The sequence below is a fragment of the Lithobates pipiens genome, unplaced genomic scaffold (genome assembly GCF_037356315.1).
Source record: "Lithobates pipiens isolate NorthernLeopardFrog02 unplaced genomic scaffold, aLitPip1_a1.2 Scaffold_8, whole genome shotgun sequence".
In the NCBI taxonomy this organism is placed as follows: domain Eukaryota; kingdom Metazoa; phylum Chordata; class Amphibia; order Anura; family Ranidae; genus Lithobates; species Lithobates pipiens.
The window spans coordinates 177,915,992-177,933,969 of NW_027507903.1; the positions used below are offsets into that span (position 1 = coordinate 177,915,992).

Consider the following 17,978-nt stretch of genomic DNA (forward strand, 5'->3'; position numbering starts at 1 on the left):
AAAAATCTAATCATGTGTCAGATTTAATTGCTGCAGGGTTTCCTGTTGAGACTTGTATTAATTTCCTGTCCCAAGGGCCACAACCTTTGGGATACGAAGCATGGCAAACTTCCTGTACTGGGGTATAGACTGCAATAAAAACCTGACAGGGTCTATATATTTGCCATTCTAATAAACTGTCTTATTGCTGCTTGTCTTCCCATATTAGAAATTCCTACCTCATTTCGTGGCTTGGTGACCACAGACCACAATAAAAATACAGAACAACTTTTAAATTGGAACTTCAGGCAAACACAGGAACATATTTGAGATACATATACAGTATGCTTACTATTTTACTAACAAAATCATTTTTAATTCTAGTCAGCCAGGCTCTACCTGTCACCTTCACCTTACAACTTACTGGATCAGCTTTAGTGCTTCTTGGATAACCACTCTGCTTAATAGACAATGGTGATGATGCTGTTTGATTGTCCAACAAACAGACTGGAGGTGATCCAGGAAACCACTTTCTGAGCCAGGAAATAATTATATCACCTGTCCACCTTTGCAGTATGCCAGAAGTGTGTAGATCACTGGACTGGCTTCATGGAATTATGAATCATACTGGACATGTTAAACAGTAAACATATATGTATTTAAATTGTGGTTTTAGCTGTTTACCTGGAATTCAACCTTAAACAGCTTTGCACTATTGTATACTCTAAAAGGAATAAATCTTGATATATAATAATATACTATATATAAAATATAAATAATATTACCTGGTTTCCATTTATTGGGTAATCGTGTTTGATTGAATAGACTCTGGCAACAGAAAATCCAATGGCAAAGGCCACGATAGCAATAGTAAAGGCCTCAATCATACATTCTTCAAAAACGGATATGCTTGGTGTTATGGGAGGATGATATCTGCATATAAAAAAGAATGGGCATGTATATGGACAATATACAGTATATATATACTGTTTATATATATATATATATATATATATATATATATATATATATATTTATGGTCGAAGCCCTATATATATCCTATATCCTATACGGATATGAACAAACATAGATTGCTCATGTTGTAAACTTAGATTTACAACATGAAATGGACCTGAAGTGTGCCCTGGTCTGATGGTCGGTATACCAAAATAAGGAGGCATACCCTAGATTAGAAATTAATATTTTGTGAAGAGAAATGAATTTGAGAAATGCCCTGAAAAGGGGATGGGAGGGTGGGTGCCGCGCACAGGAAACCGACAAAGACCACAGGCGAGCGGGCTGGTTAAATACCCCCCGGGCTCCTCCCATAAATTCAGGCCACCATACTGGCCTTCCTACTTATGGTCGAAGCCCTATGGCCGATATGGATATGAACAAATAGACTTAGATTTACAACATGAAATGGACCTGAAGTGTGCCCTGGTCTGATGGTCGGTATACCAAAATAAGGGGGCAAAAACATTCAGGTAGGGGTGTAGTTTTATTAGTTTTAGCTTAATTAGTTGAGCAAGTTTGGTGAATGCTTGTGCCATTTCCACCCGAGGATTGGGGATGTACCGGGCGAGGTAGGCAGGGTTCCAACTGCTTAGTCTCTCAATGACGTGACTTGGGACCCATGCCAAGATGCTGCCAAGGGTGCTCCAATACTAAAGAGTGACCACGGTACGGACCGGGGTCGAGGTGTAGGCTGCGTAGAAGAACCCCATGTGTTTGGAAAACTGGCAGGTACACAAGTGTTAGCACGAAAAGGCAACAGGGGACTAGAGTTTACGCGTTCCGGTAGGAGTGACAGTAGGTGGTCGATTATGGTTACTCGACACCAGGCACTGTTTGTTCTATAGAAATGGACATCTATCCTGGAGCCAGATTGCTGGGTTTTAGACACTGCAAGGTGGAGGATGAAATGGTGTTGGCAGCGAGCCAAGTGACGACTACGCAGAACTTGGCCTGCGGGATTGCTGAAGGTGAACTTGCTGGGCCATCAGAACCTGTAGTAGGCTAAGTAACTGGCTGTTTGTATGAGCAGGCTGGGCAGAAGGCCAAATTGCGAACTAGTGAAGATAGTAGACCTGTCCCAGAAGATGACAGCCTGGAATGAACATACAATGGACATTAAACTGGTGCCGCCAAGATAACTGCAGCAGTCTGCGCAGGAAGGACATAACCGAGAGCGGTCCAGACCTGGCTTCATCAACAAGATCAACCTCGGCCCAGTTGTCGGTGGTGAAAGCCACGGCCTGTCCTGTCCTGACATGACCCCAGAGTCGAGAGGCTGTCATGACCGGGTATAGCTTGAAGAGGGAGGAAGTCCAGGTAAACCCGGGGTTTAGGAGTATCCCTGATGCCATGGTTCTGTAAACCAGTGGTGGCCAAAAATTGCAGCGAAGCCTGTGGAGGCTGCGGCATCTGTCACTACCAGGGGTGACGGGGCACCGTAGATGGTATAAACATCGCTATACCAATCCATGCAGTAAGGAACCTTCCGACATTGATAGGTCTGCTATTGCCACGGCATCTAAATTAAGGATCTGAGAGGGGTCCTGTGTCCGTGAGAGGAAGATCAGGAAGATCAGGAAGATCAGAAGATCAGGAGGACATAAAGATCGACCCTGGGGAATGGCCCGTATTGCAGATTTGAGCATTTGTCAGGTGGTGTCTGTGTAGGACCTGGCTGCCAGTGCTACTAATGATAAATTGGCTAGGCCGTGGAAAACCACAAAGGGCCAGGTAGATGGCCGCTTGGATGACTAGACTGGGGAATGTGCGAGGATTTTATATGTCCCTAAAGACGGCAGTTGTGATGGGCGAGCGTTTGCCGTTGGCTATGGGCTGATGCCTCTGGATGCCTTGTAGTGGGGATCTTACTGTATGGGCCGTAAAGACAGATGGCTCTCTGGGTCCTGTAAGGATAAGAAATGCTGAACGCTGGCTAGGTATAGCCTGACCGTGTTACAAGAAGAAGCCAGTTGCGTGTGTCAACGCGATCCTGGTGCAGGACGGAAGTTGAACTCAACTGTCCTAAGGGAGAGATGACAGACAGGAAACGGTGAGTGGCTTGTAAGAAAAAGCCACAGGAGACAAGTGGCCAATTAAGTGCTGCTGAAAATGACGTGTAGCCAGTTTGTGTGCCACTGAGAATGTGCTTGCAAAAGAATGATTGCAAGAAGTTATGCTAAGTCGCGTGCCTTGGCATGATTGCAAAAGTTGTGTTTAAACGTGTGCTTGCGACAATTGCATGGGAGTTTGTCACTGGAGATGTGTTCGTAGTGACTGTGAGAAATTCGTGTTACCGCATGTGCTTGCGAAGACTGCAGGAGTTGTGCTTGAACGTGTGTTTGGATGCGTGCTTGCAACGATTGCAAGATGTTATGCCAAGATGCGTGCTTGCAACGATTGCAAGATGTTATGCTAGGATGCGTGCCTGCAACGATTGCAAGGAGTTACACCAGGATGCGTGCTTGCCATAATTGTAAGGAGTTATGCCAGGATGCGTGCCTGCAACGATTGCAAGGAGTTATGCCAGGATGCGTGCCTGTAACGATTGTATGGAGTTATGCCAGGATGCGTGCTTGCAACGATTGCAAGGAGTTATGGTAGGATCCATGGGTAGCCAGGTCGAAAAAGATAGAAGTCCATCCAGTCCAACCACAAATCAAATAAATAAAGTATCGCACAACCCAACATACCCAATTCTACACCCACAGCTGATCCAGAGGAAGGCAAAAAACCCCAGCAGAGCATAGTCCAATTTGCTACAGCAGGGGAAAAAATTCCTTCCTGATCCTTCGGATTTTTCCCTAGATCAACTTTACCTATAAATATAAGTACCCCGTTATATTATGTACATTTAGGAAAGTATCCAGGCTTTTTTCCTAAAGCAATCTATTTGAGCTAGCCAGAACTGCCTGCTAGAAATGATTGCAATAAGTTTGTGCCTGGACATCTGCTTGCAACGATTGCAAGAGGTCTATGCTCGAATGCGTGCTTGCAATGATTGCAAGAGGTCTATGCTTGAATGCGTGCTTGCAACGATTGCAAGAAGTCTACGCTTGGATGCGTGTTTGCAACGATTGCAAGAAGTCTACGCTTGAATGCGTACTTGCAACGACTGCAAGGCGTCCATGCTTGAATGCGTGCTTGCAACGATTGCAAGAAGACTATGCTTAACTGCGTGCTTGCAACGATTGCAAGAAGTCTGTGCCTGGAAATGTGTTTGCAATGATTGCAGGGAGTGTATGCTTGGGTGCGTGCTAGCAGCGATTTGCAAGAAGTTGCTTCTTGGATGTGTATGGAATGAATCCGATATGAATCGGTCGTAAGAATGAAACGAATCCTATATGAGTCGATCGCATGAAATTAATCTGATAAGAACCAGTTTTAGAGTGTATGAATTTAATCTAATATAGATCAGACCGTGGAGAGTACGAAATGAACCCGGTACGAATCGATTTGCCGCTGAGGCGACTGGAATTGAAACGGGTTGTAGCGTGTATGAAAATGAAACTGAGACGAATCTTTGTAACTATATGTAACGAATCCTGATGGGAACCGGTTATAAGGTGTATGAAAGGAAACCAACATGCATTGGATTGTGCGACTAACAGGGGGAGTAGCAGTGAGGCGAAGGTTTTAATGAACGAATCAAGACCCTTGGCTGAAATTCGAAGCACGAAGGATCAATCTATAGTGAGTGTCGGACTTGGAGGAATGACAGGCAACATGCGAACGATACCTGTAATGGTGAAATGACGGGTGCGAACCAATGTATTGTTGGTATGAGTGGATTAGACTCAAGTGACAAGTGTGTGAAGTGAATGAGTGAAATGTTTGCCGTGACATAGGCTGACTGCGATAAACGACGTTTCAGACGATAAGTGACGAGTTGAACTGTGGAGCATGTAATGAAATGCGACCGAGCCAATTGGGAACAAAACAACTGGAGCACACCGGGACGAATCGGTGCATCTCGGATGCGACCGATTCGAATCGGGGCACGGTATATGACGGTCAAATTAATGAAATGTCTGTTATGACAGAGGTATAAGTCGGTCGTGCCGCGACTGCGACTGATGATAAACCGGACTCTGGAGCATGCACTGAAATGAGGCTAAAGCACTGGGGAACACCGTAACAAATCGGTGCATCACGTATGCCACTGGATTCGAAACGGAGCGCGGTACGTGGCGGTGAAATTATTTTGATTGCCATGACAGAGGCACAAATCGATCATGCCGCTGTTGCGACTGACCATTAATCGGGCATGCTCTGGAGCATGTACTGAAATGTGGCTGAAATACCTAGGGTGCGCCGAGACGAATTAGCGCACAATGCGACTGGATTCGTATGGGAGCGTGATACGTGACAGTGAAATGATTTCCCATGACAGAGACATGAATCAGAGAACCGAAACCTGCAACCGACAATGAATCCTGACTCTGGAGCATGCACTGAAATGAGGCCGTAAACAACTGGGGCACATCGGAACGAATCGGTGCATCGCGGATGCGACTAGATTCGAATCAGAGCACGGTGAGTGACAGTGAAATGAGTGACAAAGTTTGCCATGACAGAGGCCCGAATCGGTCGTGCCGCGATTGCGACGGACCACGAACGGGACTCTGGAGCATGTACTGAAATTAGGCCAAAAAATACCTGGGGCACGCCGGAATTAATTGGTGCATCGTAGATGCGACTGGATTCGTATCGGAACGTGATACATGACAGTGAAATGATTTCCCATGACAGAGGCACGAATCGGTGCGCCGCAACCTGCGACTGACAACGAATGGGACTCTGGAGCATGTACTGAAATGAGGCCGAAAAATACCTGGGGCACGCTGGACGAATTGGTGCATCGTAGATGTGACTGGATTCGTATTGGAACGTGATACGTGACAGTGAAATGATTTACCATGACAGAGACATGAGTTGGGGACTCAACAAATAGGACTCTGTAGCATGTACTGAAATTAGGCCAAAAAAACAACTGGGGCGCACCGGGACGAATCGGTGCATTGTGGATGCGACTGGATTAGAATCGGAGCGCGGTAGGTGAGAGTGAAATGATTTGAAATGATCTGACATGGTTTGAAATGGTTCGGCCTTGACATGGCACTGACCCGTGCCCATCAAATCCACGAGAAACATTGATTAGTCTGTGGAGCATAAAACAGTGAGACACGCCTAAACGAAGCTGTGTCTTTGTGTCGGTGTGAGGTACACAAAAAACAAATAAATGTTTGGTATGATAACGTAACCAGTAGTAAACAGACGTCGCGGCTGTGTGTAGGGTTTTACGAATGACTCGTAAGTTTGATATCGAGGTTTAGTGACGAGACATTTACAATGTATGAAATGACAAGTCAACCGAAAAAACCCTACCTGCGACAGCCAAATCGACGCGTTAGTACGTAAATTGCGAATGGGAACGAGGACCTCGAACAACTACGAAGCGGTAACTCACGGACACTAACGAGTTTCGAAGAGTCGCCCTAGTGACGTCGCGCCGCGCACAGGAAACCGACAAAGACCACAGGCGAGCGGGCTGGTTAAATACCCCCCGGGCTCCTCCCATAAATTCAGGTCACCATACTGGCCTTCCTACACATATATATATATATATATATATATATATATATATATATATATATATTTATATATATTTATGGTCGAAGCCCTATGGCCGACACGGATATGAACCAATAGACTTTACCATAAGATTAACAACATGAAATGGACCTGAAGTGTGCCCTGGTCTGATGGTCGGTATACCAAAATAAGGGGGCATACCCTAGATTAGAAATTAATATATTGTGAAGAGAAATGAATTTGAGAAATGCCCTGAAAAGGGGATGGGAGGGTGGGTGCCGCGCACAGGAAACCGACAAAGACCACAGGCGAGCGGGCTGGTTAAATACCCTCCGGGCTCCTCCCATAAATTCAGGCCACCATACTGGCCTTCCTACTTATGGTCGAAGCCCTATGGCCGACACGGATATGAACCAATAGACTTTACCATAAGATTAACAACATGAAATGGACCTGAATTGTGCCCTGGTCTGATGGTCGGTATACCAAAATAAGGGGGCAAAAACATTCAGGTAGGGGTGTAGTTTTATTCGTTTTAGCTTAATTAGATGAGCGAGTTTGGTGAATGCTTGTGCCACTTCCACACAAGGATTGGAGATGTACTGGGTGAGGTAGGCAGGGTTCCAACTGCTTAGTCTCTCAATGACGTGACTTGGGACCCAGGCCAACATGCTGCCAAGGGTGCTCAAATACTAAAGAGTGACCACGGTATGGACCGGGGTCGAGGTGTAGGCTGCGTAGAAGGACCTAACCGAGAGCGGTCCTGACCTAGCTTCATCAACAAGATCAACCTCGGCCCAGTTGTCGGTGGTGAACGCCATGGCCTGTCCTGTCTTGACATGACCCCAGAGTCGAGAGGCTGTCATGACCGGGTATAGCTTGAAGAGGGAGGAAGTCCAGGTAAACCCGGGGTTTAGGAGTATCCCTGATGCCATGGTTCTGTAAGCCAGTGGTGGCCAAAAATTGCAGCGAAGCCTGTGGAGGCTGCGGCATCCGTCACTACCAGGGGTGACATGGCATCTTAGATGGTCTAAACATCGCTATACCAATCCATGCAGTAAGGAACCTTCCGACATAGATAGGACTGCTAATGCTACGGCATCTAAATTAAGGATCTAAGAGGGGTCCTGCGTCCGTGAGAGGGAGACCAGGAGGCGTGACATAAAGATTGACCCTGGGGGATGGCCCGTATTGTAGATTTTGACCATTCGTCAGGTGGTGTCTGTGTAGAACTTGGCTGCCAGTGCTACTAACGATAAACTGGGTAGGCCGTGAAAACCACAAAGGGCCCGGCAGATGGCCGCCTGGACGACCAGACTGGGGAACGTGCGAGGACTCCACGTGTCCCTAAAGATGGCAGACGCGACGGGCGAGTGCATGCCGCCGGCCATGGGCCGATGCCCCTAGATGCCCCGCAGTGGGGACCCCACTGCATGGGCCGTAAAGACAGACGGCTCTCCGGGTCCTGAAATGACAAGAAATGCTGAACGCTGGCTAGGCATAGCCCGACTGTGCAACAAGAAGAAGCCAGTTGCGTGTGTCAACACGATCCCGGTGCAGGACGGAAGTTGAACTCAACTGTCCTAAGGGAGAGATGACAGACAGGGAACGGTGAATGGCCACAGAAGACAAGTGGCCAATTAAGTGCTGCTGAAAACAACGTGTAGCCAGTTTGTGGGCCACTGAGAATGTGCTAGCAAAAGAATGATTGCAAGAAGTCATGCTAAGTCGCGAGCCTTGGCACGATTGCAAAAGTTGTGTTTAAACATGTGCTTGCGACAATGGCACGGGAGTTTGTCACTGGAGATGTGTTCGTAGTGACTCTGAGAAATTCGTGTACCGCATGTGCTTTGCGAAGACTGCAGGAGTTGTGCTTGAACGTGTGTTTGGATGCGTGCTTGCAACGATTGCAAGATGTAATGCCAAGATGCGTGCTTGCAACGATTGCAAGATGTTATGCTAGGACGCGTGCCTGCCACGATTGCAAGGAGTTACACCAGGATACGTGCTTGCCATGATTGTAAGAAGTTATGCCAGGATGCGTGCCTGCAATGATTGCTTAGCTGTTATGCCAAGATGCGTGCTTGCAACGATTGCAAGATGTTATGCTAGGATGCGTGCCTGCAACGACTGCAAGGAGTTCCCCAGGATGCGTGCTTGCCATAGTTGTAAGGAGTCATGCCAGGATAGGTGCTTGCAGCGATTGAAAAGAGTTATGCCAGGATGTGAGCCTGCAACGATTGTAAGGAGTTATGCCAGGATGCGTGCCTGCAACGATAGCAAGGAGTTATGGTAGGATACATGGGTAGCCAGGTTGAAAAAGACAGAAGTCCATCCAGTCCCACCACAAATCAAATAAACAAAGTATCGCACAACCCAACATACCCAATTATACACCCACAGCTGATCCAGAGGAAGGCAAAAAACCCCAGCAGAGCATAGTCCAATTTGCTACAGCAGTTGGAAAAAATTCCTTCCTGATCCCTCGAGAGGCAATCGGATTTTTCCCTGGATCAACTTTACCTATAAACATAAGTACCCCGTTATATAATGTACATTTAGGAAAGTATCCAGGCTTTCCTAAAGCAATCTATTGAGCTAGCCAGAACTGCCTGCTAGCAATGATTGCAATAAGCTTGTGCCTGGACATCTGCTTGCAATGATTGCAAGAGTTCTATGCTTGAATGAGTGTTTGCAATGATTGCAAGAGGTCCATGCTTGAATGCGTGTTTGCGATGATTGCAAGAGGTCTATGCTCGAATGCGTGCTTGCAACGATTGCAAGAAGTCTATGCTCGAATGCGTGTTTGCAACGATTGCAAGAAGTCTATGCTTGTATGCGTGCTTGCAACGATTGCAAGAAGTCTATGCTAGGATGCGTGCTTGCAATGATTGCAAGAAGTCTATACTTGGATGCATGCTTGCAACGATTGCAAGAAGTCTATGCTTGGATGCGAACTTGCAACGATTGCAAGAAGTCTATGCTTGGATGCGTGCTTGCAACAATTGCAAGAAGTCTATGCTTGGATGCGTGCTTGCAACGATTGCAAGAAGTCTATGCTTGGATGCGTGCTTGCAACGATTGCAAGAAGTCTATGCTTGGATGCGTACTTGCAACGATTGCACGAAGTCTATGCTTGGATGCGTGTTTGCAACGATTGCAAGACGTCCATGCTTGAACGCGTGCTTGCAACGACTACAAGAAGTCTGTGCCTGGAACATGTTTGCAATGATTGCAGGGAGCGTATGCTTGGGTGCATGCTAGCAGTGATTTGCAAGAAGTTGTTTCTTGGATGTGTATGGAATGAATCCGATATGAATTGGTCGAACAAACCGAATCTTATATGAGCCGATCGCATGAAATTAATCTGACAAAACTCGTTTTAGCGTGTATGAATTTAATCTAATATATAAGAGACTGTGGAGAGTACGGGATGAACCCTGGTGCGAATCAATTTGCCGCTGGGGCGACTGGAATTGAAACGGGTTGTAGCGTGTATGAAAATGAAACTGGCACGAATCTTTGTAACTATATGTAACAAATCCTGATAGGAACCGATCGTAAGATGTATGAAAGGAAACCAAGATGCATTGGATTGTGCGACTATCAGGGGGAGTAGTAGTGAGGTGAAGGTTTCAACGAACAAATCGAGACCCTTGGCTGAAATTCGAAGCACGAAGGATCGATCTATAGTGAGTGTCGGACTTGGAGGAATGACAGGCAACATGCGAACGAAACCTGTAATGCTGACATGACGGGTACGAACCAATGTATTGTTGGTATGAGTGGATTAGACTCAAGTGACAAGAGTGCGCAGTGAATGAGTGAAATGTTTGCTGTGACATAGGCTGATTGCGATAACCGACGTTTCAGACGAAAAGTGATGAGATGAACTGTGGAGCATGTAACGAAATGCGACCGAGCCAATTCGGAACAAAACAATTGGAGCACACCGGAACAAATCGGTGCCTCACGGATGCGACTGGCTCGAATCGGGGCACGGTATATGACGGTCAAATTAATGAAATATGTGTTATGACAGAGGCATAAGTCGATCGTGCCGCGACTGCGACTGATGAGGAACCGGACCCTGGAGTATGCACTGAAATTAGGTTAAAGCACTGGGGCACACCTTAACGAATCGGTGCATAACGTATGCAACCGGATTCGAAACGGAGTGCGGTACGTGGCGGCGAAATTATTTTGATTGCCATGACAGAGGCACGAATCGATCATGCCGCTGTTGCGACTGACCGTTAACCGTGTACGCTCTGGAGCATGTACTGAAATGTGGCTGAAATACCTGGGGCGCGCCGAGACGAATTAGCGCACGATGCGACTGGATTCGTATCGGAAGCGTGATACGTGACAGTGAACCGATTTCCCATGACAGAGACATGAATCAGAGAACCGAAACCTGCAACCAACAATGAATCATGACTCTGGAGCATGTACTGAAATGAGGCCGTAACAACTGGGGCACATCCGAACGAATCGGTGCATCATAGATGCGACTAGATTCGAATCGGAGCGTGGTAGGTGACAGTGAAATGAGTGACAAAAGTTTGCCATGACAGAGGCCCGAACCGGTCGTGCCGCGATTGCAACTGACAACGAACGGGACTCTGGAGCATGTACTGAAATGAGGCCGAAAAAAAAAATACCTGGGGCCGTTCGGACGAATCGATGCACGGGGATGCGACCGGATTCGAACTGAACGTACTATGTGACAATGAAATGTTTCCCATGATAGAGCTACGAATCGGCGAGGACGCAACCTGCGACCGTCAACGAACGGGCTCTAGAGCATGTACCGAAATGAGGCCAACGCAACTGGGACACGTCAATCGAACCTGCGCGTTTTGAGAAAAGCGACTGGTTTCGATTCGAACGTAATAGGTGAGGTGAAATGACTCCCATGACAGAGACCCGGGTCGTTTTAACAACGAGCGGGCTCTGGAGCATGTACCGAAATGAGGCCGAGCAAGTAGGGGCACACCAGAACGAAACGGCGCATTTAGCGAATGCGACTGGATTCGAATCGGAGCGCCGTGCGTGACAGAAATGAGTGAAATGATGAAATGACCTACGTGAGCCAGCTATGGCAGAGGTACGAGTCGTTGTGCAGTGAGACACGACTGGCAACGATTTTTACTGTGGAACACGGTAACGAGACTATATAACAAGTACTAAAACAGTGCAGTTTTTCCTACCAGCAATATCTACCGAAATGACGCCCGTGAAATGAAGGGCACTGCGAAATTGGAGCGTATTGAGTGATAACAACCGGTATCATAACGAGCGATTCGATATTTCAGGTTTTAACGACACTAAAAATAGTACAGGAAGGTCAATCGAGACCCTTACCTGCGGGAGTCGAGCTGGCGACGTTGTACAGAGCCGGCGACGTTGTACAAAACGAACGGGAAAGAAAACCACGAGAGACGTTTTGTCCGAATGGAAACGAAACACGAGCCGTCGGCCTAGTGACGTAGTGCCGCGCACCGGAAACCGACAAAGACCACAGGCGAGCGGGCTGGTTAAATACCCTCCGGGCTCCTCCCATAAATTCAGGCCACCATACTGGCCTTCCTACATATATATGTATATACACAGTATCTCACAAAAGTGAGTACAACCCTCCATTTTTTGTAAATATTTTGCTATATATTTTTAATTAGCAACACTGAAGAAATGACACTTTGCTACAATTTAAAGTAGTGAGTGTACAACTTATATAACAGTATAAAATTGTTGTCCCTGTTGTTCTCAGTGGAACCTGTCCTGTTAAACTGCCGTATGGTCTTGGCCACTGTGCTACAGCTCAGTTTCAGGGTCTTTCCAATCTTCTTATAGCCTAGGCCCTAGGCCATCTTTATGTAGAACAACAATTCTTTTTTTCAGATCTTTCAGAGATCTTTACCATGAGGTGCCATGTTGAACTTGCAGTGACCAGTATGAGAGAGTGAGAGTGATATCACCAAATGTAACACACCTTCTCCCCATTCACACCTGAGACTTTGTAACACTAACGAGTCACATGACGCTGAGGAGGAAAAATGGCTAATTGGCCCCAATTTGGGCATTTTCATTTAGGGGTGTACTCATTTTTGTTGCCAGCGGTTTAGACATGAATGTCTATGCGTTGAGTTATTTTCAGGAGACGGCAAATTTGCACTGTTATACAAAATGTACACTTACTACTTTGCATAGTAGCAGAGTGTAATTTCTTCAGTGAAAAGATATAATAAAATATTTACAAAAATGTGAGGGGTGTACTCACATTTGTGACATACTGTATATATAGGGCAGGCTCAACTGGTAGTGGCAGCGGAGGACCATGCACGAGACAAGGACACCTAGGAACAATCAAAGCATATTTGTCTGTTACTTTTATTTATCAAGGCAGTAAACAAACATAGTGTTAATGCAGGATGGCTTTTTACAGCCATGCCTTGTGTGAAACAAATCTAAACATCTACTTTTCCTATAGACAAAAAAGGTCCTATGTGCCGCACATCACTGCAAGACCCTATGGATATGTGAAATGACAGCCTCAGCTCAGGCTCCAGCCAAGCTGTACTGTACAACATGTTTCACTCAACCCCAGAGCTTAGTCATGGTTCCCCGGAGTGAAACACGTTGGGGGCGTTGCTCGGCTGGGGCCAACTTCCTCTTTCCTCCCCAGCAGTAACACAGACACCGTACCAACTAGGGGTTTTCAAGGCAGGGCGGATGGAGCCTTATGGGGTTTTACAGATACTGGTGCTCCATCGAGTCCTCTGATTTCCTTGTGACTGACAGCAGGCATTGGGTGGATCATTAGCTAATAACAGCCTACTATTGACTATAGAATCTGCCCCCTGCTTGTTGTCAATCACAAGGAGAGAGTTTTGGAGATTTCCAATCAGTCTCTGCCCACTGTAGCATCACTGATTATTAGGAGACTGTTGGCTGTGAAGCCAACAATTTTCTTAAAGCAGAGCTCCACCCAAAAGGGGAAGTTCCGCTTTAAGGACTTGTTTCAGGCTCCTCTTGCACAATTGCCACTTTTGAGGAGTAGGGAGGGGGAGCAGGTACCTGATTTTGATGGGTACCTACTTCTCACTTCTGTTCCAAGTGCTGTGGCTGACTTTTATTTTTTCCACAGGTGGCTAGAACTCCTCTTTAAAGTGGGAGTAAACTCCTTTGGTTAATTTTTACCTACGGTAAATATCTCCTAAACATGCATCGTTTAGGATATATTTACTTGTGAAGCACCGGCACATGCGTTCTGAAGGCATGGCATATTCGTGCCATTCCTTCAGAGCCCTGTGCCAGGAACAGCATCTCCCGCGTGCATGTGCAGAAGTGACCTCATCGCGGATTTTCCATTGAAAAGACTGGAGCCCACGAACCCGGAAGGAAGAACCAGTGAAGATGGAAGCCCTGTCAGCGGTGGCACCGTGCCACTGGAGGGCTTCATTTTAAGGTATGTTTCACATAATGTGCTAGTATGCATACTAGCACATTATCACATTGCCTTGCAGAAGGAATTTGTTTTTGTTTGTTTATCGAGTTTACTAGCTCTTTAACAACCAGTGACAGGTGTGGGGATGAGAGGAGAGGGTAACGGCGGCAAATATCCTGCTCTGCAACACAGCATACAGAGACAGGCTCTTTACCTGTCTCTGTACACCAATTTAAAGTTGGCCTTAACTACCTCAAGCTTATATACACTAGAGGTAATTATTTTTATTTTATTTGGTACAATAATATCACGTTATTTGTGTGGTGCAGCCATTTATGAGTGTTTAACTTTTCCTTACACATTTTAAATCTTTACCTCATGGCTTGCAAGCTAAGGTGGCATGGCCCTATTGTCTTATAAGCTAAACACTAAAATGAAGAGATCTAAATGGGACAAAATGTTAGTTCTCAACCCTTTTACTGTATGATGCTACCCAGTGCAGTGTGCAAGTCTTTCCCTGGAAAACCCTTCATATATCTACAGACACACTTACCCACTTTCTAATTCTCCAATTATCTGTACATGAAATTTTCTACTGAAGTCAAATGCATATGATATGCCAGTTGCTAAAATGGTCTGTAACATAAAATATTAACCATGTTATTTAACCATTATACCGGTATATTACAAGCTTTTATATACTATAACAGTTAATGTAATAATAATGTTTTCTGGAGCAGAATCCCCATGTTTGTAGACTCGAAATAAAACATGCCAACAAATATTTTTAACAACAATTATACATGGAGTTACAATATTAAAGTACCTCTCTCATTGAAGAAATATGAGGGCTGGCAATCTGGTAGTTATGCATGCATACTCTCTGGAGTTACTGCTCTCTAAGTAACTGACATAGAACAAGAATCAAGACATTAAGGCTGGGTTCACACTGCTGCGATGCGGGAACGCTGCAAATCTACTGTGGGTTCCCGCCTTGCATGCCTCCCAACGGCAGTTCACACTGCCCTATGCGAACTGCTGGGAGTGTCAGTGAAAAGTTAATGACACCCCCAGATCAGTTTGCATATCGCAGTGCGATCTGCAAACTCGGACAGGAATCAGATCGCATGGTGTGAACACCAATGCGATCCGATTCTGCTGCGGACCAAAAAAAGGGTCCTGTGCGAGTTTGGGCCGGATGCGATGCGAATTCAGCCATACTATCTGTATGTCTGAACTCGCATCGCACAGATATCTGATGTGATTTGCACTGCAGTGCGGTGCAAATCACATCTGATCTCGTCACCGCAGCAGTGTGAACCCAGCCTTAAAGAAAAGTCTTTATGTTGCTCCAGTTTTGCAATTTAAAGTCTAGTAGACAGAGCATCAGCATGATAGTCTAAAGTCTAGTACACACAATAAGATTATTAGATGAATGATCGTCTGTTTGTTTTTTTGGATACTAGTCTCTATATTGAAAACAATTAGGTTACTAAAGTACGAAAATGTTCATACGACAGAATGAAAATTCGGAAGTGATGTAATGTGTTGTAGTGTATTTGTATTGTATTTTCGGACAAAACTGTACTGATTAAATGAAAATCGTAGATCTGGTATTGAGACTGTCAAAAGGGGAAGGGGTTCAGGGGTGAAGGGAGGGGTTGGGACTTTGTATGAAGCATGTAGTCTCCAGGGGCAACCAACTATTAATAATAGCATTTTTAAAGAAAATATACATTGAGACCATACACGTACACATCAATCATAATGATTGATGTGTACGTGTATATGTATGAATTTAGGGGCTATGCTACCACCATTAAAATTGTTTTTTATTGTACCAATCATGTTTACTGTATACCAATAATTAGAACTACATCACTATGATTGATAGTAGGTCCTCCCTGGGATGATGTACCATGTATATATGCCTTGGCATTCCTAGACTCTTTCCAGAGGTTACAGTACCACTACCACTTATCTATGTGATTTTATGGAACATGGTCTCAATGTATATTTTCTTTAAAATTCTATTATTAATAGTTGGTTGCCCCTGGAGACTACATGCTTCATACAAAGTCCAAACCCCTCCCTTGCCCCCTTCCTCTTATGACAGTCTCAATAGACAGGGATGGAGCTATATGACCTAAATGGTCTTTACCTCATATAAAGTCCCAAATAGATACTATATTTTTCAAAAGTAGATCTGGTATTGTAGGAGAACATTTTTCGTGTTTGTCCCTTCAGAAAATTTCAGACGACAGCTGTACACTAATGATCAGATTAGAGTACAATCGTTTTCCGAAAGCGGTATTTTTTTGTATGATATTCTGATCAGTCTCATACCTTCATACTATACAGTGGGAGAGGGTCATTTACATGTAGGCTTAAAGGCAACATGGAAAATACACACATTTTTTAAAGCATATCTCCAGGGAAAGAAGCAATCTTCTGTTGCAGTTGGGCTGCCATTGCACTCAAGGATTAAATGCTCATTTAGGTTTAGGGAGTTAAAAAAAGCAGTTACTTTTTCTAATACCTTTAGTTTGGCTTACATGCAACAGACCCCAATCTGATTCATTTAAGTTTTAAGAAAAAGCTTTTTTGCAGGTATTTTTTTATCAAATTGTAATAGTTCTGCTTTGCAACAGTGGATAGAAATTTGCCATCTGTTCACTAAGGTTGCCCCTTTTCTTGCTGATGTAACACTGTTCTGCTGCTGGCAGAGAAATTCTATTTAAAAGGATAGTTTACCTTTACAAAAAACTAGTTACTCCCGAAATTAGTTTTTATTTATTTAGTTTTTCGTTCAAAAATTGCATTCGTCCGAAAATCCACATGAATTATGGTCGAATCTGTCTTTGAAGGCTTATGGTGTCTGTCGAATGTATAAAGAAGATTCGACGGAGCTAGTATATAGCATACTTCGTGTGAACTTTAGAACCCTATTAAAGTCTATGGGACTCCAACGTTCAAAATCTAAAGTGCTAATTTTAAAGACTAATTTGCAAGTTACTGTCCTAAAAAGTGTTTGGGGACCCGGGTCCTGCCCAGGGGACATGGATCAATGCAAAAAAAAGTTTTAAAAATGGCTGTTTTTTCGGGAGCAGTGATTTTAATAATGATTAAAGTGAAACAATATAAGTGTAATATTCCTTCAAATTTCGTAGGGGGGGGGTGTCTATAGTATGCCTGTGAAGGGGCGCATGTGTCTGGTGCTTAGAGCTATCCCTGCACAAAGTGTCATTTATGCAGGAAAAAAAGTCCTTTAAAATCACTCGCAGCTATTATGAATTGTCGGCTCCGTAATACAGAGAACACTCATTAAAAGTCATTGATAAAAAAAAAATGTAAAAATAAAAAAAAAGCGTGGGGGTCCCCCAAATTCAATTACCAGGCCCTTCAGGTCTGGTATGGATATTAAGGAGAACCCTGCCTCAAATTTAAGAAAAAATTTGACGCGGGGTTCCCCCTAAATATCCATAACCAGACCCTTCAGGTCTGGTATGGATATTAAGGGGAACCCCGAGTCAAATTTAAAAAAAATTGACGTGGGGGTCCCCCTAAAAATCCATACCAGACCCTTTATCCGAGCACGCAACCTGGCAGGCCGCAGGAAAAGAGGGGGGGACGAGAGAGCGGCCCCCCCTCCCTCCTGAACCATACCAGGCCACATGCCCTCAACATTGGGAGGATGCTTTGGGGGTCTGTGACCCCTCAAAGCACCTTGTCCCCATGTTGATGAGGACAAGGGCCTCATCCCCACAACCCTGGCCGGTGGTTGTGGGGGTCTGCGGGCGGGGGGCTTATCAGAATCTGGAAGCCCCCTTTAACAAGGGGACCCCCAGATCCCACCCCCCCCTGTTTGAAATGGTAAGGGGGTACAGAAGTACCCCTACCATTTCACAAAGAAAGTGTAAAAAATAGTTAAATAAGACAA

At 45.1% G+C, this 17,978-nt stretch overlaps 1 protein-coding gene across 1 annotated transcript in view; it reads right to left on the reverse strand.

Annotated features, from left to right (window-relative positions):
* The window catches only part of LOC143964033 (chloride anion exchanger-like), a 105,792-nt gene that overhangs the window by 65,300 nt on the left and 22,514 nt on the right, over nucleotides 1-17,978 (reverse strand). The window contains exons 7-8 of the mRNA XM_077473749.1: nucleotides 14,592-14,674; nucleotides 765-912 (exon numbers count right to left, since the gene is read on the reverse strand). Coding sequence (XP_077329875.1) covers nucleotides 765-912; nucleotides 14,592-14,674 — 231 coding nt within the window. The remainder of the gene's footprint in view (nucleotides 1-764; nucleotides 913-14,591; nucleotides 14,675-17,978) is intronic.